The following is a 25,959-nucleotide window of genomic DNA, read 5'->3' as shown; positions in this document are numbered from 1 at the left end:
AGTGGTGTCCTCTGCCCTAGCAGCCGCTTTACGTGCTGGCCCGCAGATGCTCCGGCTCTGGAATGGGACCCGTTCTGTACAGTGGAAAGTGTTGCACTGGAGGGGGGGTGCCAAGAGGAGGTGACTCCAGCTGGTTGGATTTGGGCATCAACCCATGTGCGTGCGGGTTTGTGAGGAGGAAAACCCCAGCGTGACACTGCAGCCGGCTCAGGAAGGATGCCCCCACTGCCTGCGTGGTGTTGGTTTGAGCCACGTAGCATTAAACACAGCAGAGGGTGACAGGGTTTAGGATGTAGGTATGTCGAGTTGGAAATGTTCCACTATGCAGGCACGTGCCTTTGTGTAACAATCAGAGCAGAAACGTTCTCCTATTAGCTTTTCATGTTTGTGTTTGCAGTAGTTGTGATGCAGAGGAAATAGTCTTCACACAGGGATCGGTTGGTGGTAGACTCACATGCAACACATGGATGGATGAGAGTGTCTCTTTATGTTGAAGTGTTGTCACAGAATATTCTTATTTGGCAAAAAAAACACATGAACACTCAAACACACCACAGGCCTGCGGTGTTTGTGAAGGCTTACTTCTAGTTTGCACCACAGTATCATCAACCTCATCAGTGTCATGGCGCTGAGGTATCTGTGTTTGTGAGTGTATGTCAGACCGTTGTGGTTTGATTTCCGGAAGGCCTCCAATCAATTTGAAAACAAGACCTTTTTTTCTGTGTTTTTTTGTACCAGTGTAATTTAAAAAACAAACATGCGGTTCACCATGTTACAGTTGATAAGCAAGCTTTAACCTCACACAACCTCACTACCCCCATTTGGGGGTGAACACTCTCATAATTATTGGCGTAATTCTGAGATGAAAATAATGCAGCAATTCAACACTCATTCACCTAGAAATGAATTGCCAATTTATTAAATAAAAACAAAAAACATTCCCTATTACCCCAATTGGAATCCAGCAATACTAATAGTTTTAGTTTTGATATACCTGCCAGTGAGTTACTCAATACTCTGGAGGTGTATTGAATAAATATCAAATCTGGAATGCTCAACAGCACAGTATCTTTCCAGAAATCATATCCTTGTTACCGGCTGAATGTTCACATGTGCCTTACATTGAATCATGTGTAGCGCAACTGTTGCATTATATGTACACTGAGGAATATTGCTGCTTTGGCTGCATGTTCTGTATTCCACAAGTGAACCTATGGACAGTTCATGAATGCTATTCTAAGCAGGGCCTTTCATGGGAAACCCCATTGCTGTACAAAGAAGTTATGTTACGATGTGCTTTATTGATCCCTGAAGGGAACTTGTCCTCCTCCACTGGGAGATCAGAGTTTAGGTTGAGGGCAGCAGGACAAGGTCCTTTGTTGGAGAGTCTCTCCGTGCAACCAGCAGTCTGCTTTCTGAAAGACCAAATCAGGCCTCAGTAGTCATCAGTTTCTGTGCAGAATTAAGTTTTTGCCTTCTGACAGTTCATTATTCTGGCGTTGTTGACACGAGTCATCCGATACACCCATGTTTTCCTGAGCCATCAATCTGTCTTGCCGTCTCTGTATCTGTGTTTCTTGGCAGTTGAACGGCTCCAGGTGTCTTGTGTGTCCCGTGCCCAGACGCTTTGCCAACCCCCCGGTGCTCCGCGGCTGCAGTGGCATTGTTCTATGTGGCCCATTGTGTGTGACCCTGGTTCAGGGGGAAACAGCTGGTGGATCCTCCAGTACCAGCCTGCCACTGAGACGAGGCCCGAGCCATGATGTGAAATTACTGCGCCCCAATTCCCACTTTGACACAAGCCATGCAGGAGAGCTCTGAACATCCACCCACTGTTGATCACCTTTTTCCGGATGGTAAAGTGATGTTATGATGAGCAGGTTAGGACAGCTGGTATTCAGATCGGGAGTCTTCTTTTTGCAATTTTAAGTGTGTTTATATGCTTTTTGTGTATGTGTTCATATAACTTGGTTGTAGCCCTTTCCTTGTGTCAAGAACATCGCTCTCTAAGAGGCTGAGGGCTGGCCTCAGCACAGGAAGTGACTCAGTCAGTATTGACTGGCGCTGCACTTCCTTTGAGCTGATTCTCCTCTCAGGATGTTTACCTCCTCCTCCTCCTCCTTCCCCGTCTCCTTCTCCGCCCCCTTTTGTAATCACGTGACTTCACGTTGGGGCACTCAGCTCCAGGTCAGACCCGGCTTGTCTGGGTTTAGTTCGGCCCAGACATCGTCAGTGATGGTGACTGCTGAGTTGGAGGTCATGGCCATGCTGGAATCCAGATGATTCTTCATTGTGTACACTTATTAAACGATAGAACTCGTACATCACGTACATTATTTACTTCTTTTTCTTTACTGAAGGGTCCTCTTAGTGGTATTTCCTCCTGCTTTATAGTGTAGAGTCCTCTGAAGGGAGGAAAGGAGGTGTGAGCAGGAACTCTCTTCCGGACCCACTGGGTTCAGAATACTCCAGTCCCCATACTGATTGTGATGTAAGCCACTGGATATGATGTAATATGAGTTTGTGTGTTTGTGTCCTTGTGTGTATCGAGGGGGTTGATCAGTATCTCATTCTCATTCCTTGTCCTTAGTTGCTGGATCAGATGTGGACCCACCACAGTGGATTCACTCTGCTAACACATTACATCTGCCATTATTTATCAGGCTCACAGCTTCACTAATATCTTCACTTGTATCTCCACCTCTCTCCAGTTCCCGGAGTGCGGCTTCTTTGGCATGTACGACAAGATCCTGCTGTTCCGCCATGACTTAAGTGACGAGAACATCCTGCAGAGGCTAACCTCAGCGGAGGACATCCACGAAGGAGACCTCATTGAGGTGGTGCTCTCTGGTACGTATGGTTGCGGTAGAACTATTAATAGATGCATAGTGTCCCACTTTGAATGTGCTAATTGGTTTTTGCACATTCTTTTCTCTAGCTTCTCAGACTAGTTCGAACATGAACAAAGTAATGCTACAATAAATTCTTAACCCAACATACCTTTGTGAACTGTTGCTCCTGGCAAATTCAAAAGTACAGAATGTACAAGAGATTTAATCATTCACCCTCTTAAATTGAGAATCTAAGATGTTTTTATGTTCAAATAAAGAGAAATCTAAATGACTCCATGTCCCTAATCATGGGAGCTTAGGTCATTAGGTAATAGTGGGACATATTTATTAAAGTTGTTATTAACTGACAAGTAATTAATTATTAATTAATTAGTTGCTGCAGCTCTAAGACTAATAAACTGGAGGAAGCGTTACGTGTTCCATTTTTTATGCCTTGTCATGGTTGACAAACCTTCCAGTAAACAGCCTGTAGTGTCTTGTTGCCAGTGAATCCCCCGACACTCCGCCCGCTTGCTCACGTGCTTTTTTTTTGTGTGATACATTTCTTTTCTTCCTTCCTCATCAAAGTTTCCATCCTAATTGTCCACCTTTCTAGCGGGCGGCTACGCAGGTGTTTGGGTTTTGGGTGACTTCCTGCGATGAATGAATCAGCTTCCTGTGCAGTGCAGAGACCAACAAACGGCTCAGAGTATCTGTTCTGCTCTAATCCGTTCTCCTGCTCTCCATCTGTCTTCAATGGGAAGCACCTGACACCACCTGTGCTGAATATCTCCCCCCTCTCTCCTGGGCCGAGAGTATTGTTTGTGGGGGATTTAGGCAGGGGATGATTGTATAGGTTCAGGATCTGAGGATACTGCAGGCATCAGGGCTGAGGAATGTAGACTAAAGACTGGAGAACTTCCTTCTTTTTGTTTCTGACTCTCTGTTTGTCTTGTGCTCTCTTTTGTGTCAGTCTCTGTTGCTCTCTTTCCCTCCTCGCTTTCTCTCATTCTAATCCCCTCCTACCTCAACAAATCCATGTGCAGGTGTAAGCCCCAGCAGTGGAGCTTGACAGTTTATAGCCTGAGATATACCTGATGAAAGCCGTCACAGATGAGTCGGATCTCAGATTTGCTTCACATGCAACACATGCAGTTTTTTTTTTGTCATTTCATTTAACACTCAAAATAAACTTGGCCTTCTTCACGAGAGGGGCTTTGCGTGTCAGACATCTTTGTTTGCGAAGCACAAGCTAGGAGATCCACGTTCCCAAGCCCCCACATTCGGTTCAGAGAAAATATGAGCCTCCTTTTTCCTCCCCGCAATTTGTCTCCTGTCATCTTCCGTTCAGTTTTGCTGAACCAACCTGTTGTTGGATTCCGCGGCCGTGGGAGAGAGACGGTCTGAATATCTCTCTCGCTGCGAGAGTTAGGCAGAAGTGGCTTTTTCTTGGCTTTGGGCTCAAAGCAGAGGCTTTGTTTTTCCTGCAGTAAGTGATTGTAGAAGACACGGGAAGTGTAAACACGCTCTGATGTGCTGGGAAGGCCCTGGACACAACGGCAATCTTGGCCCATGAGGTTTGAGGTTTGGCCTTGACCGATTGTCCCTTTGTTCCGCTTTTCACTCCCTTAAAAACTCACCCACACAAGCTCCTTCCTCACCGCTGCTGGCAGTGTGAAATTGATATTTTACAATACCTTCTGTTTGTCATAAATATGGCAAACTTAGTTTTTTTGTCAGATGGAAACTTGTGGCCTCCGAACGAACACTCTGTGCCTCAAAGCAAACAGATTCATGGAAGCCTCTCCGTTTCGTGTGAAGCCCTGCAAAACAACGTGTCGGGGTTCATGTTTGGTGTTGTTTGATGCTAATTAGCACGACGAGCATTGCATAACGCTGCGACTGCTAAGAAGCAGCAAGTTGTTTTGCAGACGTGTGTGAAAAAGCTCATGAATGCCGCCTTTCATTTGTCTCTGCCGGGGAGCAGTGTTGGCCCCGTGACATGTGACCTGCCGGAGTTCTTTCTTCTCTCTCAAATTGAACGCAAATTGCAAAAATCCCCACACCAGCCATCATATTTCTCTGAAATGGAGAAAGAAATGCCTGGGTTGATGGTGTGCATTGATATGAATACCTCGGTTGATTTATTAGCAGCACACCAAGGAAGTGCGTTGAAAATGAAGATAAGGTTTGTTATTTGGGTTGACCCTAAAGTTGACCTTTGACCTATCCTGCCTTTTGGAAATGTTCCTGACAGATCAGATTTATTCAGTGAGGATTTCTGTGACATTTAAAGGTTTTTTTTTCTGCTCCAAATCTCTTCTTGATTTATTTTTTAAAGGATGTTTACACTTTCTCTTTTATGGAGCAGATTATTAGCAAAGAAAGTGTCTATTTGTTTTACAGGCCACGTGTCAGATTGTTGTTCAAGTCTGAATCCCATCACAGTCATAACAGCTGAGAACGTCTCCTAAATTGTCCAATAGCAAATGTGTTTGGTTGAGTCACCTCAGAGGAAATTTAACACACACACACACGCACACACACACACACACACAAATACACACACCATGACATCACTATTTCCACACCACAGGTATGGCTGTTCAACCCGAGTATAAAGATTAACAGGTCCGTCTTTGGTCACTGCGGACGCTTTAATGATTGCACTGGAACAGCGAGGAGCACGTTGCTAGTTGAAGCTCTGAAGCTTCAGCTGCACACACACAGGTCGGGGCAGCAGTCTTACGCATCCTCACATCTTTGATGATTCACAGCAATGACTAACCATTGCTTGCTTCCAACAATGAGTTCAGTGTGTGTGTGTGTGTTTGACACAAAACAGCGCAGACATGAAGGAAAAATACTAGAGAGACAGGAATGAGGACGCGTACTCAGCTCTGTTGGTTTTGATATTGTGTTCTTAATAACAAAGATGGACTGATATAACACGATCATTCCGTATTTTCTCTGGTGTCTCATGGGTGCGCCCTATCACTTTCATACATAAAGTTATGACATTGATATTCTGTTTTTGCAGATGTGGCGCCCTCTATTACAGCAGTGCAGACATAGCACTTTTATTTGTTTGTATTGGAGCACTTGCAAAGAGAATCTCAGTTCTGTTAGATTACCTTGCTCATTTATATACCCTTAGACTTAGTATTGTTTTAGATATTGGTTTTATATTAAAAAACGTGTGAAATACATTTGATAAATGGCTGCTCTCTTCTTGTCTTTTTGATTTATTTCTCATCTTTTGTCATCATTTTTTTTCTTTTTCGATTGCTCTATTCTTTAGTTTTTTTGAAACAAACTGTTTTCCAGATTTGTTTTGCTTTCACCAACTTTTAGTTCTACCACTTGTTCATTGTTTCTAGCTCAAGCCACAGTTGAAGACTTCCAGATCCGACCCCATGCCCTTTACGTCCACTCCTACAAGGCCCCCACCTTCTGCGATTACTGCGGGGAGATGCTATGGGGTCTCGTCCGGCAGGGGCTTAAATGTGAAGGTTAGACACACACACACACACACACACACACACACACACACACACACACACACACACACACACACACACACACACACACAACACACACACACACACACACACACACACACACACACAAAGACACCTTCTTGAATTCTGCAGAACCATGTGTCATTGCCAACCCTTTGAGTTGAGAACCAACTCTAAGACCTTCCACTATTGAGAGCAAATGCATCATCTTTCCTACTGTATCCACAAACACACCACATCTCTGACCTCAACAATGCATCAGGGAGATATACAAGCAAACAAGAAAGATATGGCACTTTAGCCAGTGATAATTCAGATCCGAGTGGAAGTTCATATCATTAGGCTGCCTCTGAAGTCCCAAGTGTCTGTGAAATAAAATGACGTGGTTGAATTATTTACCAGTGAAATGGTCATAAATCCTCCTATCAGGCTACAAGTGGTGCCATCGTGTGGCCGATTTGCAGAATGAAAATATGCTCACACCTTTTTCACCTCACAGGTCCATGTGCTGTAATCTGTAGCATCTATACTACCTTAGTGTTTGTGACTGATGTCATTTGTGTTTTCACGTTTTAAGGATGCGGGCTAAACTACCACAAGCGCTGCGCCTTTAAGATCCCTAATAACTGTACTGGTGTCAGGAAGAGGCGACTGTCCAATGTCTCACTGCCCGGACCCTCGCTCTCCGTCCCCCGACCGGCACCTGCGGAGAATGCCGTGGTCGTCCTGGACGAGGTGAGTTCTGATTGGTGGTTGCATAAACGCATGGGCTTCGTTAGAATTGGACAGAAAGAGAGCTTTGTGAAAAGTTGGAAAGACATCAGTATCTGCTTGTTCTCTGAATGAAGCAAGACACAATAGGTAATGATTTTTTTTTTATCATCCTCTCACTTAAAATGAGCTGGCTGGGAGTTCAGACATCATCCTAAATCCGACGGGGAGCCAGGTGACTTGGCCAAGAATGTGAGGCAGTCAATCCGCACGCCGCTCACAAGCTTTGTCTCAACTGCTAAATGTGTCTTCACTTATCAAATGTGGCTCTCTTCCATGGGTGAAGCTCCTGGGCCCTGTTGTAGAATACCACTGATGCAGAAAATTTAATTGAGCTGCGCAGCGCTCAGTGGAGAGATCCTTCTTATGAAACAGGTTTTTTGCAGTAGGCCGTACTGGAATATTCCCCTCTTGTCTGTGTCCCCTCAAAAAGATCATCAGGAAATGTAATTATGCCGATGACATAAAAAGTCAATGTTTATGTATCTACTCATTTATGAAAATGGAGAAAGCTTCCTTCCCATTTCTGTCAACAACTTCCAGCTTGATTGATTCCTTAAAAAATGTAACTAAATGCTCATGTGGTAAAACCTGACAAATCTAATAATCGTTTTTCGGCCACTGGGATTGTGTTGCAAAGTCATGCTAACTCAGTATGCCAGATCTCTTTTTTCCTTTTTCCACTGATTTCTTTCTCTTCTTCTACTGCCATGCGATTATTCACTCTGTCTCTCGCTATCACTCAAATCCTCCCTTTGAGGCTGTTGTTCCTTTATTTTTCCCTTCACTTCCTTCCTGCATATGGTTTTTAATTCTTCTCTTTTCTTTCCATTCTTCCAACCCCCAGCAGCAGAGGTCCCATCAGGAGGCAGGGAAGAGGATCCTGTCCTGGAGCGGCAGGCCTATCTGGATGGAGAAGATGGTGCTGGGCCGGGTCAAGGTGCCGCACACCTTTGCCATTCACACCTACACTCGCCCCACTATCTGCCAGTACTGCAAGCGTCTGCTCAAGGGTCTCTTTCGCCAGGGCATGCAGTGTAAAGGTAGGACTTTATATGAGTGGTTTACTTTTAGAAACTGTCAGTGATGCTTTGCCACACTTATCTTTTTTAATTCTATTTGCCAGATTGCAGATTCAACTGCCATAAGCGATGTGCTTCAAAGGTACCTCGGGACTGTCTGGGGGAGGTGGACTTCAATGGAGGTAAGTTCTACATCCAAGATCCCAGTCACGCTGGTATGTCTGGGATATTTGCGCTTTTAAAATATTTGCATATTTGATGTTTGTGTGTAGAGCCAGCCAGCCCTGGCCCAGACTCCGACACCACCATGGATAATATGGAGGTGGACAGTGGCGATTTGGATGGCGGCAGAGGACTGGACGACCCCGAGGAACCCTCCACCCCAGATGAGAGGATGTTTGACATGGATTCTCCCCTATTGGATAGAGAGAAGGACGAAGAGCCCATCAAGACTATTAGGTATGAAGATGTCGGTTTTAAGTAGAGGTTATCCTGTTTGACATTATCACATTTTCGTTTCTGCTACCCCATTCTGAGACAAACATTATGGCCGGTACAGTAGAAAGGAAAAGGAAACAAAAGAGAGTTGGGGAAGACATGACAACAAACAAAGGTAACAAAAAGCAACAAAAGGTCAGCAGCTCGATTTAAATGGGGGACTTTGCGGCTATGTTTTAAACCACCAGGTCTAACTGCCCAATTTCTATGTTTATTCTACACCAGCAGTGTGCGTTTTATGTTATCAGAAGTGTTGCCCATGCTGAAAACTAAAAATGCATCACTTCCTGACCTACCAGACGCTGGTTAGTTAGAAGAATAAATATAAGAGGTTTGCTCAGCTAGCTACAGGTCCTTTAAAATGTAATTACTGTTTGAGTATATTTAGCTCTAAAAGATGAAGTAATTCTCATATTGATTCATGAAATCTTTTTTTTGTACTTGTGTGTCTAGCCCTTCCACCAGCAGCAACATCCCTCTGATGCGGGTGGTCCAGTCCATCAAACACACCAAGAGGCGGAGCTCCACTGTGGTGAAGGAGGGCTGGATGGTTCATTATACGAGCAGGGACAACCTGGTAAGACTGATAACCAAGGAGCCCAGTCTGAAAAATAGGCTGTGCTTAGCCTGTATGCTGGGGAAAACTCCTTCTCCAAAGCTGTTCACATGTGTTGAATTCAGCACAGAAGGTATTTTCCTCATGAAACTAAACTTTAAAGCACTGTGACATCGGTGGGTGATGTGCTTGTTGTCCTTTGGACTGACTTTGTGTTCGTTTTCCCCCCTTGAACAGCGGAAGAGACATTACTGGAGGCTGGACAGCAAGAGTCTGAGTCTCTTCCAGAACGACACCGGAGCCAAGTTCTACAAAGTAAGCACAAAGCTATCATCTCTTGGAAAGTCATGTCCTTGTCCTCCACATCAAACGCACAGAAGCATTTATTATACTGTCAGAAAATGGAGCAGCTTAATGCAAATTGATTCAAAAATAAAGTCCCCTTTATAGCTCCTTAGTATTGGGATTTTACCATTGCACTACTAACTTATTATTCAAACGTAGAGATTTTCATATCAATGTTTTTGCATGTTGCACACTCATGAGAGGTATCTAATGACACTCTAACCAGTGGTTGGCTATCTGACTCAGCTTGAGGGCTGTCATGTTGCAACTGTAAACTACCCTGAGGTCAGTTCGGCCCTGCTGAAATTCCCCTTGTGGTTTTTCACCCTGCAGCCTGGTCTCTTCCCTGCATGAAGCGAAAGGACCAAGACACTAACAGTCTTTAGCTTCAGTCAGATCAGATCAGATGGGGCATTTGAAGGGGTTTTGAAGAAAGAGTCGTACTTTTGACCAAAGGGATCCCCCAAGTAACAAAAATAATTTGGACTGGATTTCCAGGAGAATTTTGATGCGTTATTATTCTTTATAATGGTTAGATGTTGCACACTCGGACAAAAAGGGACTTCAAAAATAATAAATACATCAGAATATGGGGGTGTCATGTCCAACATTACTGTGGGCCCCACACTCTCCCCTCCAAAATGAATGTCAACCCGACATTACAGATTTCCCAGAGTACTTGTGTCTTCAACTGGAGAGTTATGGCAGTAGGCTCTATGGGAGTCAGTCTTTCGAGGTACTTCTGCATAACAACAGTCTTTGACATGACATCCATCTCCCTCTTTATGTCACGTGTTAGCAGCAGACACCACTGGCCAGGTGATATCTGATGTGCTATACCGCTACTCATGCGGCTATGTATCCTGGACTGAAAGGTTTTGACCTTATTTCTACCCCACAACCAACTACACAGACCCACATTCAATACTGTATGTGTCACATATGTCCAAGTATTATTCTTTGTGTAAGTGATCTGAGTTCTGGTACTCTCTTTGTTGAAACTTATGGACTAAGGTACTCTGATGCATTAACCTCCCCATTTTCAAACTCTAGGTGAAACACTCTGAACTCTTGGCTCCCGTTAAACTATCACAGCCAATAAACTAAACATGTAACTACGAACTGGTGTCTTTTTACTTTTAGCAGTAACTTTACTTGTGTCTGTTTGTGACTGATGGTTGACCTAATCTGTCGTATGTGAGTGTTTCTGGTGGATTTCTTTGTCGAAAAGGATATTTTCTGGTTGAAGCTGATGGCGACTCCGGATCCCTCTCGTCTGCTTCATCAGATGACGACACCTGTCCAGAGTTGACCTCATCTGTTCCATCCGATAACTCCTCTTGCTCAGCTCCCTCTGTTTCTCTGTGCTCCACCTCTGGTTCCATCCTGCCTTCATCCTCTTCTGAACACTCATCTGTCTTGCCGTCTTGCTCCAGTTCTCTGACAGCTGACTGTGGTTGGAATTCCTCTGCCTCTGTTCTTAGCTGGCTCCTAACCTGTTCAAGTGGTTCCGCCGGCTGTGTGGTGGTGAATCTCCAGGTACCTTCATCCTCTGAACTACTGTCATGGTCTCTGTCCTTGGGCCTCTGCTGCCTTTTCATACCCGTTTTTGACTTCCTCTTTTCCATTTTCTTTCCTTCCTGTTTATCCTCTTCCACCGGCAGAAAGTCACAGGGCAGTAACAAGTTTCTGTGCAGTACTCGGGTCTTTCCTGGGCCTCTTTCAGGCTGTACAACATAGACAGGACTGTCCTTGTGTTTCCTCTCAGTGATCACATGGATTCTCTCCTCCCAATATGATCTGAGCTTCCCGGGTCCCCCTCTGTCCCTGAAGTTCCCTGTGAGAAGTGCTCTGGTCAGTTGGTTTAAGGCCGAACATCATGTCCACAGGAAGTCGTGGGTTCCTACCATAGAGAAGGTAGTATGGAGCATATCCCGTTGCTTCACTGCGCGTACAGTTATACGCATGCACAACTTTAGCTAAGGAGTTCTTCCAATCTGACTTCGCTTCTTCTGTCAGGTTTCTGAGCATGGAAAGCAGTGTTCGATTAAACCGCTCAACTTGACCGTTTCCAGCTGGATGGTAAGGTGTCGTACGTGAACCTTGGATGCCACAGTATTCTTCGAGCTTGGAAAACAGTTTATTCTCAAATTCCCTGCCCTGGTCATGATGCAAATTGGCAGGAAATCCAAACTTGAGCATAAAGTCACCAAATATCTTTTCCGCTGCAGTTTTTGCTGACTTGTTGGTGCATGCGTATGCCTGCGCGAAGCGGGTGGAGTGATCCATAACAACTAGGATATACTCATATCCCCCTTTACAGCTTTCCAGATGCAGGTAGTCTATTGAGACCATTTCAAAAGGATATGTGGTCACTACATTCACCAGCGGTGCTCTGGTTGGCTTGTTTGGATGCTTCCGTTTGAGGCAGCTACACACATTGCTAACATAGTGCTCCACGTGCCTTTGCATATGAGGCCAATAGAAGCGATCTCGGATCAGGCTGAGTGTCCGCTCCACTCCGAGATGCCCCATTTCATCATGTAGCTCTCTATAAATCAGCTGATGGAATGCTGCAGGTAACAATAGTTGAGCTCGAGTCACTGACTACCTGTACAGGATACCATCTTCGTTGATGTACAGCTTGTTTTTCTCCCTCACTAGAACAGAGATGTCATTACACATATCTCTTCCTCCCAGATGAGGCCACTGTCCTGAAATGACATACTCTCTCACCTTGCCAATGACTGGATCATCCTTTTGTGCTTTCTTCAGGTTTTCAATGGAGATCTATGCCACTGGAGATGTTACTCGCTCCCTTTCTACGTCCTTGCATGCTGCAGTGATGGTGACTGGACACATCCAGGGCTCATGCTCGTGGGATTCCAATTGCAGTGCTTGTGTGACAGTTGCTATCACCTCAGGCTCCATTTCCTGTGTGCATGTGTGGATGTACTGCTCCATGTCAAGCGGCATCCGCGACAAGCCGTCAGCGTCTCCATTTGCTTTTCCAGGCCGATATTTGATTGAGAACCTAAAGTCCGCTAGTTCTGCAATCCACCTGTGTGTTGTGGCGTTCAGCTTTGCTGATGTCAAGACGTAGGTTAATGGATTATTGTCAGTGTAGACAACGAATGAAGGTGCATAGTACAAGTACTCCCTAAACCTGTCACAGATTGCCCACTTCATGGCCAGAGTGGAGGTGGTAGTTAGTTTCTGGAGCAGTTAGTGTTCTTGACCCATAACCAATGACAACCAGCTTGCCTTGCTGCCTCTGGTACAATACAGCACCAAGCCCCTCCTGAGATGCATCACAGTGCAACACAAAAGGCTTGGTCTGCAATTGCATTGCAATTTCCTCATCTTCATCATTAATGACATTGTCCATAGATTCTGTTATTAGTTTGATTAACACTCGTCTTGTTATGACATTTCCACTTGGGATTTTAGCTCCATGACATACCTCTTTGAGCTGGTTCAGTTGCAACCACCACAGTCTCTGAGACACGGTCTCTGCCAGCTCCCCATGCTCTCTGACGTGGCTGCGCGCGAACGTCGTCATCAAATCCCGGTTCCTGTCACACTGAGCCCGACGTTAATCATCCCAGCGGTGCCTCCAATATTTGTTGCACACTCGGACAAAAAGGGACTTCCAGGCGTGCATAAGTCTTTAAATAATATCTTTACTGAAAGTACAGAAACACATCACTTCAGCGCTGACTGCACCCTGCAGGTGGCTTTGGTCATCTGGCGCAAGCGTTGCGTTGCTCTCTCTCTTCTTCACCCGAAGGACCCCCCAAGCTGCCCGAAGCGCCAGCATGAGCTCCACTCACTGCAACCCAACATTAACCCATTAATCACTAGTCGCCATGCAGGTGAACACATGCCAGGTGATGACCAACAAATCAATCAGCAAACAAAAGCAAAAATAATAAATACATCAGAATATGGGGGTGTCCATGTCCAACATTACTGTGGGCCCCACATAGATTATTTGAAATATGAGAATGAGTTTTAAATTGAAGTCTTAATCTTAAATTAAAAAAAACATGCATACCCAAGTAAATGGTGGCTGTGAGTAAAACATTGTAATTTTTATATGTAAAATCAGTTGCGGAGAGCATGTGACACTTCCCCGCTCAGTGCCAGCACCGTAGTCAGTCATTACACTGCCGCAGGGGTTTAATAGCACAGTAATTACACACTGAGGACTCGGGGAGGGAGCCTGCAAGGTAAAGACTTCCACATGTGTGTTGGTGGTTGTGTCAAAATCATTTTATTGTTCATGTCGCCTTTGTGTGTCTTGAGACTTTGACAACTCCTCGAGCTGTGGTCAGACTTGTGCTGCAATGGGACAGAGTGCAGGATGCTGCAGAGTTCCCAGTGCCAGTGTGTGTGTGTGTGTGTGTGTGTGTGTGTGTGTGTGTGTGTGTGTGTGTGTGTGTGTGTGTGTGTCAAACAGGTGGTTTTATACGCAGCTGTTTCTACAGTCGTCTTTCTTACTATCTCCCTTTTATGCTGGTTAGAAAACAAGTAATACCATTTTTTTTTTTATTCCCTCACCCTCCTCTTCCAAATGATTCTGTCCCACCCTGCATCCCCTGCCACTAAAGCCTCGGAGAGTAAACCTCAGCAGGGACCGACTCCTCAGGGTGTGTTCTCTGGCAGCTTTATGTGGTTCTTTATTATCAACTTGGCACTCAGCTACGTTTAAGACCTTCAGGAGGCTAATTGAAGGCTAGCTGTAAGGGCCTTCTTTTCATGCTCCAAAGTTTGTTCCATGGCTGCTGCTTTTTCAGAGTAGCAGATATTTATCCAATGATAGATAATGTGAGATGCCTCCCTGCGTGTATTGTAAAAAAAAAAAAAAGGTTCTTTCAGGGGGGGTTCCTCTCCAAAACCACGGATTCTCCATATGCTCGCTGTGCATCCTGGAAACCTTCCGTCCTCTCGTTTCTCTGAAGTTTCTAGCCTGCTGCTCATCAGCGTGTGGCCGCTGTCCTCCCCTCTCCCCTTTTCTTTATACCTCCAATCTGATTAGTGTGGTGGTCGCGTGGTGGCTTGCTTGCCAGGCATGGCAGCCATTTTCTCCATTTGGAAGCCATAACGGCTCCTCGTTTGAAGATGGGACCCCTGTACTTGTGGCTTCCCTCTGAAGAACCTTTTATGGGGTGAGGGGGCTTCTCTCTGTCTCTGCCAGATTGAGTCCTGTCGCACTTAAACGTTGCACCCACCCACTCACACGCCCCCCACCCTAACCGACTCACTCTTTACCCGGCGGAGGAACGGTAGTTGCCGTGTCTTTCGTCTCAGTGGTGAGCGGTAGCGCCAGCGGCTCGTGCTCAGATGGGGCCTCTGGCGGGCCCTGCCTTGTAATCAGGGAACCAGAGCACTTCAGCCCGCCGCAGGACCCGCTCACGTGACCCGGCCCCGACTAACCACAAGCACTTCATCTGATACTCTGTGGTGAGCCACGCAGAGGGGACAGCGTGTGCCTCTATGAGCCCCCATTGGCTGGAGCTTCTCTGTGTTTTTTAATTTTCAAACCCTCCCTCCTCTCTTTGATTTGACAGTGAAGGGGATGTCCTCTCTCTCTTATGTGTGCTCATAAGAGAGAGAGGAATAAAAGGAGAAAGTTAGAGCTGGGACTACATAGTCAACACTGTGTGTGATTATACCAAAGGAATTTGGAGACTATTGGAGTGTGTGAGTGTTACTACCTGTATTGTTGTTTATTTCATGTTATTGTTAAGGTTGTGCATTAGATCATTTTACATTTTTCTGCTTTTCTAAGATTTTTTTCTGTTTTTATTTTTGGAAATTAGAAAAATCACCTTAAAAAAGAATTCAGCTAGTATTCCAAAACTACTAAATTAAATGTTTATTTTAAAGCAAGAAGGAAACTTTTTGACTTTATTAAGAAAGCAAATAGTTTTTAGCAATTTTGCTGGAGATTGTTTTTATTGATTTCGATTTAAACATTTGCATTTTCACAATTATCCGATGTGGTTATTTTTCTTTTTCCTCCTGTTTCTTATCTCTCCTTCAAAATATAAGACTTATATAATTCATGGTGGTACTTGTGTAGAATGTGAAGGGCTTCTGCTTTTTGGCTCTTTTACGCTGTATTATCTTGTTGAGGAGTGTTGTTGTTTCCTACACCAATATATCGTTTATACCTCAGGTGTATTGGTTGTTGGTGACTGTGCAGTGGACTAAAGAAAGAAAGAGAGAAAGAGAAATGATTAAGCTCTCCCTTGATGAAAATATTGTAGATCCTATATATTGATTCACATTAATTTTTTTGTAATCTCTGTCCCTCACCCCTCCCACAGGAAATCCCTCTGTCCGAGATCCTCCAGGTGGAACAGTCCAGAGACTACAGTAATCTGGCCCAGGGCAGCAACCCACACTGCTTTGAGATCATCACAGCCACCATGGTCTACTATGTAGGGGAGAACAACTGCAGTCACTACCACAGCCCCGCTCTGGCTGCCTCAGGAGTCGGCATGGAGGTGGCTCAGGGCTGGGAGAAGGCCATCAGACAGGCCCTGATGCCCGTCACCCCTCAGCCCAGCGTGGCCAGTGCTGCTGGCCAGGGCAAGGATCATAGTAAGTAGAGGATGACAGCTCTCTTGTGCTAAAAACATTGTTTTTATGGAATATATGTGAAAACAACTAGAGCTAGCAAAGTGCATTTCTATTTTTTTAAACTAAACTAAATCCTAACTTTTAGGATTTCATATGGCCTTTCATATTAATTTCGAGGCTGGAATGTCATGTGCAACAAGGTGATTTAAGAGTGCTAAACATTCATCAAGTCAAAAACAAAATAACGCTGATTTTTAACGACGTTTCATTCAACATATGGTTTGCAAAAACTCATTTAAATGAATTTATTAGATTGATTAAGACAGATGTAAAGCATAGTTTGTAAAACACACCAGTGAGGAATGTTGTCAGTTTGTCAGTTGATGACTTGAATATTCCAAGTCATCACTCACAGGTCATGTTTACTGACTCAACACGAGACTAGTAGGTTACTTAAGGCTAAGGTATACAACAAATGAAAAGTCTTGATAAGTCTCGAGACAATAAGTTAAAGGTTTGCTCAAATAGAAAGTAGCGCCCTCTTTGCACCACCATGGCTAAAATGGTCAAAAAGCACTTAGGGAGCCAGCTTTATAGGGCAGGAAACCCCTGTGTTAGTGTCTATATGCCAGAGGAAGTAAGGCTGTGAAGCACGTCATCGTTTGGAGATGAAAGTAGTGAAAAAATGAACTGACATGACATGTGCAGAAACTCAGCCTCCTACACAGTAGTCAGGTGTTATTATACATACAATACAATACAATAAGCTTAATTGGTGCTTTACAACAAAAACAGGAACTGACAATGAGCTGTTTAAGCAGTCGTCGTCCAAAGATTTATATTCGTTAAGTAATTGAAGATGCACTGGTAAACAGTTTTGATGTTTAATCTACAAATAATTGCTGTAATTTATGTGGTCATTATACTTTTTTTTGCGTGTAGCATTAGCTAAATGATCACAGCATCGTGTTTTGGCTAGCATGCAGAATTAGCCACTGCGGCTGTTTAAATTCCCAGTTATGAAATGCATTGCATACTTGCACCATTCGGTCACACATAGCTTCCCAGATCAATTTTATAGCCAATTTATTGTGTCATAAAATGCTTAATTTGTGTGGGGCTGTGATTTATTGCATGCAGCTGCTATAATCTCAAAAGTTGTGGAAAAAAGAAAAAATACTAGTATTTGAGCAATGCGTCTCGGGCTTCAATTAAAGATTCATGCTCATGCTTTGGTAAAGTGTCTTTTTTGTCTTGTTGAATGGAAACATCATGTGTTTTGTCCTCCAGAAGAGCTGTCCATCAGCATATCCGTGTCCAACTGCCAGATCCAGGAGAATGTGGTGAGTGGGGCTTCTTTTTCTCTGAGGGAAGCTGTTGCACAATTTCCCAGCACAGCCTGCACATGCATGCATTCATGTGCTATTAAAGTATCTTCAGTGGTAAAATCAGAATTCGATTCCTACTGTTTCTTTACCAAAACCTTCAGTGGAAGCTTTTATGCTGCACAAATGGGGAAGCTGCTGTCCTGTATTTTTGGTAAAGGGATTTCCTTCTCAGTTCCACTTCTGCATTGAGTGAAAGTTAAATATTTGGCAATACCAGAAAACATTTTGGCAGATCAACATTTTTTGTCCTGGGCTTTTGATGATGTAACTGATTGCCAATTTCAGCATGGAAAAACTCAAAGAAAAACACAACAGTAACAATGCAAATTATCCCTGTATAGGATATTGCTTCAGTGTACCAAATATTCTCTGATGAAGTGCTGGGATCCGGCCAGTTTGGCATCGTGTATGGAGGTATGTTTCGCTTTTGATATGTTACAACTTACATTTTATGCAATGTAACTCTACTGTGAATTGTATTGCATTAGTTTTAAAGTTATTAAGTATACCATGTCCCATAATGTCTTAGGCAAACATAGAAAGAGCGGCAGAGATGTGGCCATCAAGGTGATTGACAAGATGAGATTTCCTACCAAGCAGGAGAGCCAGCTAAGGAATGAGGTGGCCATTTTACAGGTAATGACAAGAACCTATCAAAGTGTAGCATGTACTGTAAATATGAAAGGCCTTGGCAGGAACCTTTCCATATAAGCTACATGCTACAGCCACTGTCCTAAGTTGTAACCTCACTATTCTTGAATCAGGGAAGACTCACTGTCTTTTGTGCTTTTTCTTCAGAATTTGCATCACCCAGGTATCGTCAACTTGGAGTGCATGTTTGAGACGCCGGAACGGGTGTTCGTCGTCATGGAGAAGCTGCACGGCGACATGCTGGAGATGATTCTGTCCAGCGAGAAGAGCAAACTGCCTGAACGCATCACCAAGTTCCTAGTCACACAGGTCTGTGTTGCAGAAACACACTTTTCATTCCTTTGCTCCATCTCTTTCTGTTTTTCCCCCTCAAGTCTTAAAGATTATGATTGCAGCACTCTCAGGCCGACTCTCGCTTTATACGATAAGTTATTGCTAGAATTTTTGATTTCTTTCCCTCTCTCTCTGTCCGCCCTTTTTTTTTTGGTGGTTTGTGTTCGCCCACTTAGCGTCTGCTGTGGCTCCAGGGCCTGTTTATTCTTGTGGTGAGCTGATTGGGGGGAATTGTTTACGCGACTGGTCTGCATGGCATCATGGCCCCCTCCCTGGCCGTGGATTACAGCCTGCATTGTGCTGGTGGCTTTGTGGCCTGATTAGAAGAGCGGCAGGACCCCGGGCCTCCTCGGATCACGGGCCCCAAACAGGAGCGGGGCCCATCAACGACAGCCCCATTAGCTGCGGTGGGCCTCGGCTCTGATGTGGTCAAAAGGAGTTCTGTCAAAGTCAGGGTCAGGATAGGGGAGCCAGGCGCACTGTGGTTTTTGGAGCAGGGCCATAGGCAGACATGCATGCAGCGCTCGCTTACGCCAGGCCTCGTGAATAAAGATGTGATGATGGGATGAGATCATGTGTCTTAATGTGAAGGTACTGGTCAGGATGGAAGTATTTAGGGGCATTTGTATGCTTATACTGCTGTTATTTTTCCATATGGCAGAATCATAGATTCTACCGCTTAGACTATACAAACATTACAGTGTTTATAGCAAATACCTCATGCATTAAAAAACATTTAGATGCTGGAGTTTTTATCATTGTCATAATTTGTGTTTGTTTGACTTTTTCTTGCAACAGATTCTGGTGGCCTTGAGACATCTGCACTTCAAAAACATTGTTCACTGTGACTTGAAGCCTGAGAATGTACTACTGGCGTCCGCGGAACCTTTTCCTCAGGTGAAAAAAAAAAAAAAATATATATATATATATATATGTATTGATCCTGGCAGGTGTGTGTGGATGTATTGACCATATTATTCCGTCTCCTCACAGGTGAAGCTGTGTGACTTTGGCTTCGCCCGCATCATCGGCGAGAAGTCGTTCCGGCGCTCGGTGGTTGGCACCCCGGCTTACCTGGCTCCAGAGGTGCTGCGCAGTAAAGGCTACAACCGCTCCTTAGACATGTGGTCAGTGGGAGTCATTGTGTACGTCAGCCTGAGCGGGACTTTCCCTTTTAACGAGGACGAGGACATTCACGACCAGATCCAGAATGCTGCCTTCATGTACCCCCCTACGCCCTGGAAGGACATCTCCGCGGAGGGTAAGAAGACCTAAAACAATCTGTCCGTTTGTTCCCTTCTCTTTTCCAGCAGGAATTCCATGCTTTATCTTATCTGGCGGTTAGCTTGTACGTCCTTCACTTTTGTAAGTGCTTTGTTAAACCTGTAGTTTAATGTCAAAGTGATACTCAAGACATGTAGCCTCAGAGCTGTCCTCCCCACCTACACGTCTGAGTTGTCTGAACTCTACTCTGACTTTTCTTTGTCTGCGGTCGAGATGAGTCACTCTCAAACCTCCCCCAGCTCCCCAGACTGCAGCTTCCCCCCACACACACACACAGTCTGAAAGATATGACAAGTTGAAACAACCGAGGGTGCTGGTGCTGATGTTTATTAAACCAACTTTAGTAACCTCAGTTCTTGCTGATCTTCATCTTTAGCTGTGAACGGCTTAGAGTCAGCCCCCTTTGAATGTCACATACTTAAGTAAGCCGTTTGTATGAGATGATAGATCTTTAAAGTTCAGTTTTGGATACAGTCTGCTCATTACCAATTTCCTTCACAGCCACAGATCTGATCAACAATCTTCTCCAAGTCAAGATGAGGAAGAGGTACAGCGTTGACAAGTGTCTCAGCCATCCCTGGTTACAGGTAACACATAGACATAATATACATACTGTTGGATTCAGCATGATTTACACTTTCCGAAGATATTGCATCAACAGTCCACTCATAATTGTCAGTACATCGGTGGTTAAAGTGCAAACAGGAACTGCTAATAGCTAATTTATCATTACTTTCCATCGTGCAAATTTTCCAAAATATTCCATATTCCATATAGACTTTAATAAAACAGAATAGTTCAATTCACTGACTCCATGGCAACATTAAACTTACTGTTTTCAACCAAGGACGCGTCATATCATTTGTGTACAACCCATCCGCAGTAAAATCTGGTCTGCACTTGCCGAAAGGCTTACTAGCTGGCACATGATCAAAGAACATGAGGATGATTGATTTGTTCCACTGAGGCGTCTGCATTGACGTTGCCATAGTAGCGGCCTACTTAATGGGTGAGAATTACAATTGTGCAATTACAGAAAAGATCTTTAAGAAAAACCCATAAACAAATGCTCTCTATTTGAAAATGTTCGATTGTATATAGGCACCCATCCACTGGAACTAAAACCAAATAAAGTTTTCATTTTTTTCAAAGAAACCCTTCAAGAACATAAGTAGTACAACTCACATTCAAATTGTTGGTATTTATGAGTTGCCCAATTTGAAAATAACAATATATGACAATCAAGTTATAATGACTCTGCTAAAACCCTACAAATTAATAGAATCAAAGCATAAAAGCCTAGAGTTCAAAGGAATTCAATCACTCTATGTCAGGAACACCTCCTCACTAAGTGGCCCAGTCCTGGACTAATTTAAAAGTTCATGTCTCTTTTCCTCAGGACTATCAGACATGGCTGGACCTCAGGGAGTTCGAGACGCGGCGAGGCGAGCGCTACATCACCCACGAGAGCGACGACGCACGCTGGGAGGAGTTCGCAGACGAGCACAGTCTCCTTTATCCAAAACACTTCATCATGGCTCCCAACCTGGACGACATGGAAGAGGACCCCTAGTGGGGGACTTACTACACCACATGTATTAAAAACGGACAAGAAGTTTCACAGGGAGACTTTGGGAGTGACGGTTTTACCCCCCACCCCCCAGAACTGTTTGTTGTGTAAACAGAGAGAAGCCTATCAGGTGGAGAATCACTCTCCAGAGGCTTTAAAGTGGGGGACAAAACCTGCCAGAATTTGTAGCACGATGCACTGCTACAAGCAGTACGCAGGTGGAGATGCACGCCACAGAAACGCATTAAGAAACTATCAGGAGAGAAGAGTGTCCATCTACTTTTTTGCACGATATCAAAACATTCCATGGATTTACTAAAGTTTGGTTCATTGTTAAAAACAATCACAAACCCAAACAAGGTGAACTGAATAGTTTAGTTAGTGTACTCACAATTTTGGATGACTTTGAGTAATAATATGACTCTGTTCTTCATGTGAGAGAAGTGGTCGGATAGAGAGCTTACCCCAGGAGTAAAGGGCACTTTTCACAAGGGATTTACAGTCTGAGAATTTTAAAACGCATCAGTTTTGTTCTCATTTCCCACCCGTTTGTGAGACTGTCCTTTGACATGAAACTGGAACTATCACATATATTTGTATGGTTTTTTTAATGTATTTTTCAAATGTGGTAGATTTTTGCACTATAATACCATTGAACATAGCAATTGAATAGAAACACTATTCGCTGCTACAGAGAGCAAACAGTGTTTGAGTGTCCAGACAAGGTGCAAAGTTTTAACCAGAGACAATCGGCAGAAAGTTGATGCAACTCATGCGGTATTGGCTGATTTGTCACCATTTTTTTATAACAAAACTCTACAGGTATTTTCAACCAACACTTCTTTAGAGTTTGGCAGCTAATAGTGTGCATGTTTGATCAACTTTCCCCTGGAGACAGTGACCAACAGACCCTGACCAAAAATGTGTTTCAGTGTTTCCAAACCTTTTCTAAATTGACATGAATATTCATTTCTTGAGTCACTGAATAAGTCATTAAATGCAATAATGGAGCCATTTTTTTTTCTGTTCAACATGATGCAAAAGCGGCATGGACTCTATGTTAGAGCATCATGTGTCTGTGCATCTTTTTCTGTACTATCGCAGTATTCTTGAATGTGACTTTTTAAGTACTCCAATTCTGGAATATGTATTTCTGATTTAGGTATCTGAAGTGTTGCATCGCCGGAACCGGCAAACCGAGGTTTTACATAGAACAAAATATTCGTATGAGTTTCCATGTTTATGATGTCTGGACCGTTTTAACAGCCGTTTTTGTCTAGACAGTGGACAAAGTAGAAACTATTACAATTTCGTCCACATGGGAGTTTAATGTACTTAGTTTGCTCTGTTGTTGTGTTTTGGGAGTACGTTCCTGTTTCCTGTTGTCCTCTTCCTGTCCTCTTTGTTGCCGCTGGATTGGCAGGTGTCAGTGTTTTGTATATTTCAGTACATACCAATGGAATAAAGAAAGACTCGATTTCTCAAATGAGAACGTAAAAAAGTTTTCTTCAAGCTCTGAATGTCTTTCTGTTCACGCCCCTGACTTTAAAAGTAGATTTTATATTTCAGTGCCTCAGTGTGCATGCATGCATAAGCAGCCTTGGCTTATAGCTTTGTGCATGTTGCATCACAATGTATGAGAGAGCGAGTGTGTGTGTGTGTGTGTGTGTGTGTGTGTGTGTGTGTGTGTGTGTGTGTGTGTGTGTGTGTGTGTGTGTGTGGTGGTTTTACATGTCAGATCCCATTCTCAGCAGCTGGATGTGATTGTTGCACCACACTGAGCAGTTTGCCGAGCCAGTCGCTCACCACAAGGGAGTAATGACATAGTTAAAGAGGGTGGTGGTGAAGTGGGGGTTTGTGGAAGACTTTGAAATCCCTATCATGGAATCCCTTCCAGTATCAAACGTGCACTCAGCTCCAGCAGTATGAATAAATTGTCTTTTTCCTGAACTGGAGTACAGAATGGGACTATTGTTCGAAAGTACAGTTTACTGTAAGCTACAGAGAATAGACAGCTGTCATTGATTTACCAAAATCTTTCAAATGTGCTTCCCCTGATTCCTCACCAATATCTCCACTGCATTTACTGTAGATACGGGCTGACCACTGTTAGCAATCATGGCTAGCATTATTGCAATGCTATCATCTTATAGCCACTGATGGGAGGTTTAAGATACTCTTTTTTTTTCTCTTAATGATACTGCTCTCTTGCATCTGGATGTTTTCAAGGCCAGATGACCCCATTAACCTCTGTGAGGGAGACATGTGTAGACTGAAAGGCACAAATACAAAAGAACTGTTTGAGTTCACTGAGTTGGTCCTCACACATGAAGCAATAAACGAAGTAAAACCTAAATAATCCCCGTATCATACCACATATTTTAGTGTCGCTTGTTTTAGTTATATTGTAAGGATTCGTGGTGGAAAGAAGTTAAGCTACAGTGAACTAAAGGAAAGGAGGGAAGAGCAAAACTGCTGAAAGAAAGTGCAATGTCTCCCTCCTCTGGCTGGACTGAGATATAAAAGTTCCAGTAATCCATGCCTTTTAAAACAAGTTCATTTAAAAAAGGTTCACACTAAGTAGATATAGTATTTGTGTCCACTTTATTAGGTACGCCTGCAAAATCTAAAGCAATCCAATACATTTGTCTTGACATAAATTCTTGTTCAGCTTTTTTTACACTGTCATAGATGTGCTAATTTATTTAAAATGTTTCTAATACTCTCCCCACCTCATGTATGTGAATGGGACAGACAGAGATTATATGTAATGTAGTCAAGTACAGCACCACCTTTAACTAGGACCTCAACACTGAAGCAATGCTTCACTTTAGGCCATTTATAAAGTCCCCACCATGAATAACAAATGTGTTACTTTAGTTGGATGTTTGTTAGGATGACCTTCAGTCTGCAGAGAGATGTGTGTGCCTAAACTAGCAGGCTGTTTTCACACTCATCTGCTCAAAGAGGGGAAGTTTCTCTTTTCTCATTTTGAATCTCCCTTTTAAGACATGCATCATTTTGTGACAACTAAGTTGGCAGCCAATTGTGGCCAGTATGCAACTGTGATGTGGAAAGTCGTTTGAAAAAAATTCATCAAAGTATATATTTTTTTTGTGGTCAAACCACATCAGAAAGTAATTCATATTCCAACAAGAGTATTTTGTATATGTCTGCGGGATCTTTAAAATATTGTGAATATAATGACAAGAAAATGATTCGGGCTCTGCAAAAGGTAAAATGAATAGTTGATACAATGAACATAAACAGAAAGGACGCAAATGAGTGCTATAGGGTCCCATGTTTGTTGTATACATAATGTATACACGATGCCTGTCAATTATCACAGAAAAAGGCAGTTCTCTTTGCTGCCAGAGGGTGTCACTCACTGTAGGTGAATCCAGCTAAATTGTTATAGGATAGTCACAGTCTTTGTAGGAAATCTCTGAAACAATGTGTGTGTATCATATACAATTAATTTTTTTACATATAGAGCATCAGTTTTATGCATTGTTGTCGATGACATTTAGAAATGAGCCTGTGCAACAAGCTTTCCACTGGAGATTTTCTCACATTACAAGTCGAAACAGCCATACCATCTCTACTTTATTTCAATCCTTACATGACTCAACACTGTGCTGTCCTATATGTGCGTCAGAAATAACATCTGTCGAAGGATCAGAGACAGCGATATGTCCTCGCTGTCCTGATCCTGGGGTCCTGTGTGTGTATTTGTCGAGCAGCTTTGCCCGGTAGCTTCTCGGCAGGTCTCTTGTCACCTCAAGGGGAGGTCTGCGTGTCACGCATCCTCAACATCCCCCCCAACCCCTCCACCTCTCCACCTTTCCATACGTCCTCCATTCCTCCGCTTCTCCTCTCTACTCCATGCTGGGTATCCATGGGCTCCAGACCAAACAAGCAAACAAACAGAACAACAGAAAAACCCATCACCCAGACAAGGTTGGTCTGGGCTTGGGGGGCGGGGGGGGAGGAGGGGGGGGGGGGTGGAGATCTTGTTTGCTTTCTGGGCCAGTTCCATTTCACCGTAATGGCAGAGAAGGCCTCCCAGGACACGGCTACCCACACTTCTGTTTGATTTCCGGAGGGGGGGGAGATCAAGGTGGTCCTCGGCACTGACACATCATCTTTAGACCCAATACACAGCTGGCTGCAGCCGCGGGCCGGTGGCCTTTACCTAAGCTGGCCTGTACTCTTTAGCTGTGAGGAGCTCGTTGGTGTGACATTCAGCTGGTGGCCTTTAATCCTCACAGTGCTGTCTCTCAGTCATGACCAGTAAATAAAGTGATTGGTTTGATGACTTAATCCATCATCCCATATATATACAGCATCCTATTACATTACATCGTCAGTGTAATAGTGGAATAAAGAAGCAAATTGTATTATTGCCAAGCTGTTTCTCACAGCGCAGTAAGTTACAAACACATTTACAGCCTGTAGACTTAGGCTTTGTTCCCATATTACCAGTCCAGTGCCCTCTGCCTGTAACTGACTACAACCCACTCAGTAGCCAGACTGTTTTACTTTTGCTCCCTTTGTCCTCGATGAAGGGCACAAGTCCCAAGCAACACTCTCCTATC

General features: G+C 43.8%; 1 protein-coding gene across 3 annotated transcripts in view; it reads left to right on the top strand.

Annotated features, from left to right (window-relative positions):
• prkd3 (protein kinase D3) overlaps positions 1-22,845 on the top strand; it is a 37,928-nt gene extending 15,083 nt beyond the window's left edge. The window contains exons 3-19 of one of the 3 annotated variants that reach the window (XM_054613417.1): positions 2,712-2,850; positions 6,212-6,343; positions 6,930-7,087; positions 7,974-8,166; positions 8,250-8,327; positions 8,418-8,604; positions 9,097-9,220; positions 9,437-9,514; positions 15,880-16,156; positions 17,426-17,478; positions 17,865-17,937; positions 18,053-18,159; positions 18,322-18,483; positions 19,306-19,404; positions 19,501-19,768; positions 20,293-20,378; positions 21,191-22,845. In XM_054613417.1, the coding sequence (XP_054469392.1) occupies positions 2,712-2,850; positions 6,212-6,343; positions 6,930-7,087; positions 7,974-8,166; positions 8,250-8,327; positions 8,418-8,604; positions 9,097-9,220; positions 9,437-9,514; positions 15,880-16,156; positions 17,426-17,478; positions 17,865-17,937; positions 18,053-18,159; positions 18,322-18,483; positions 19,306-19,404; positions 19,501-19,768; positions 20,293-20,378; positions 21,191-21,364 (2,388 nt within the window). In that variant the 3' untranslated portion in view covers positions 21,365-22,845. Of the gene's footprint in view, positions 1-2,711; positions 2,851-6,211; positions 6,344-6,929; positions 7,088-7,970; positions 8,167-8,249; positions 8,328-8,417; positions 8,605-9,096; positions 9,221-9,436; positions 9,515-15,879; positions 16,157-17,425; positions 17,479-17,864; positions 17,938-18,052; positions 18,160-18,321; positions 18,484-19,305; positions 19,405-19,500; positions 19,769-20,292; positions 20,379-21,190 lie in introns of all 3 variants that reach the window. The other 2 variants (XM_054613418.1, XM_054613416.1) reach the window with 2 other exon arrangements.
• Positions 22,846-25,959: the final 3,114 nt, after the last annotated feature.

The sequence above is a fragment of the Anoplopoma fimbria genome, chromosome 15 (genome assembly GCF_027596085.1).
Source record: "Anoplopoma fimbria isolate UVic2021 breed Golden Eagle Sablefish chromosome 15, Afim_UVic_2022, whole genome shotgun sequence".
Classification (NCBI taxonomy): Eukaryota; Metazoa; Chordata; class Actinopteri; order Perciformes; family Anoplopomatidae; genus Anoplopoma; species Anoplopoma fimbria.
This window is presented reverse-complemented; position numbering and strand designations above follow the sequence as displayed.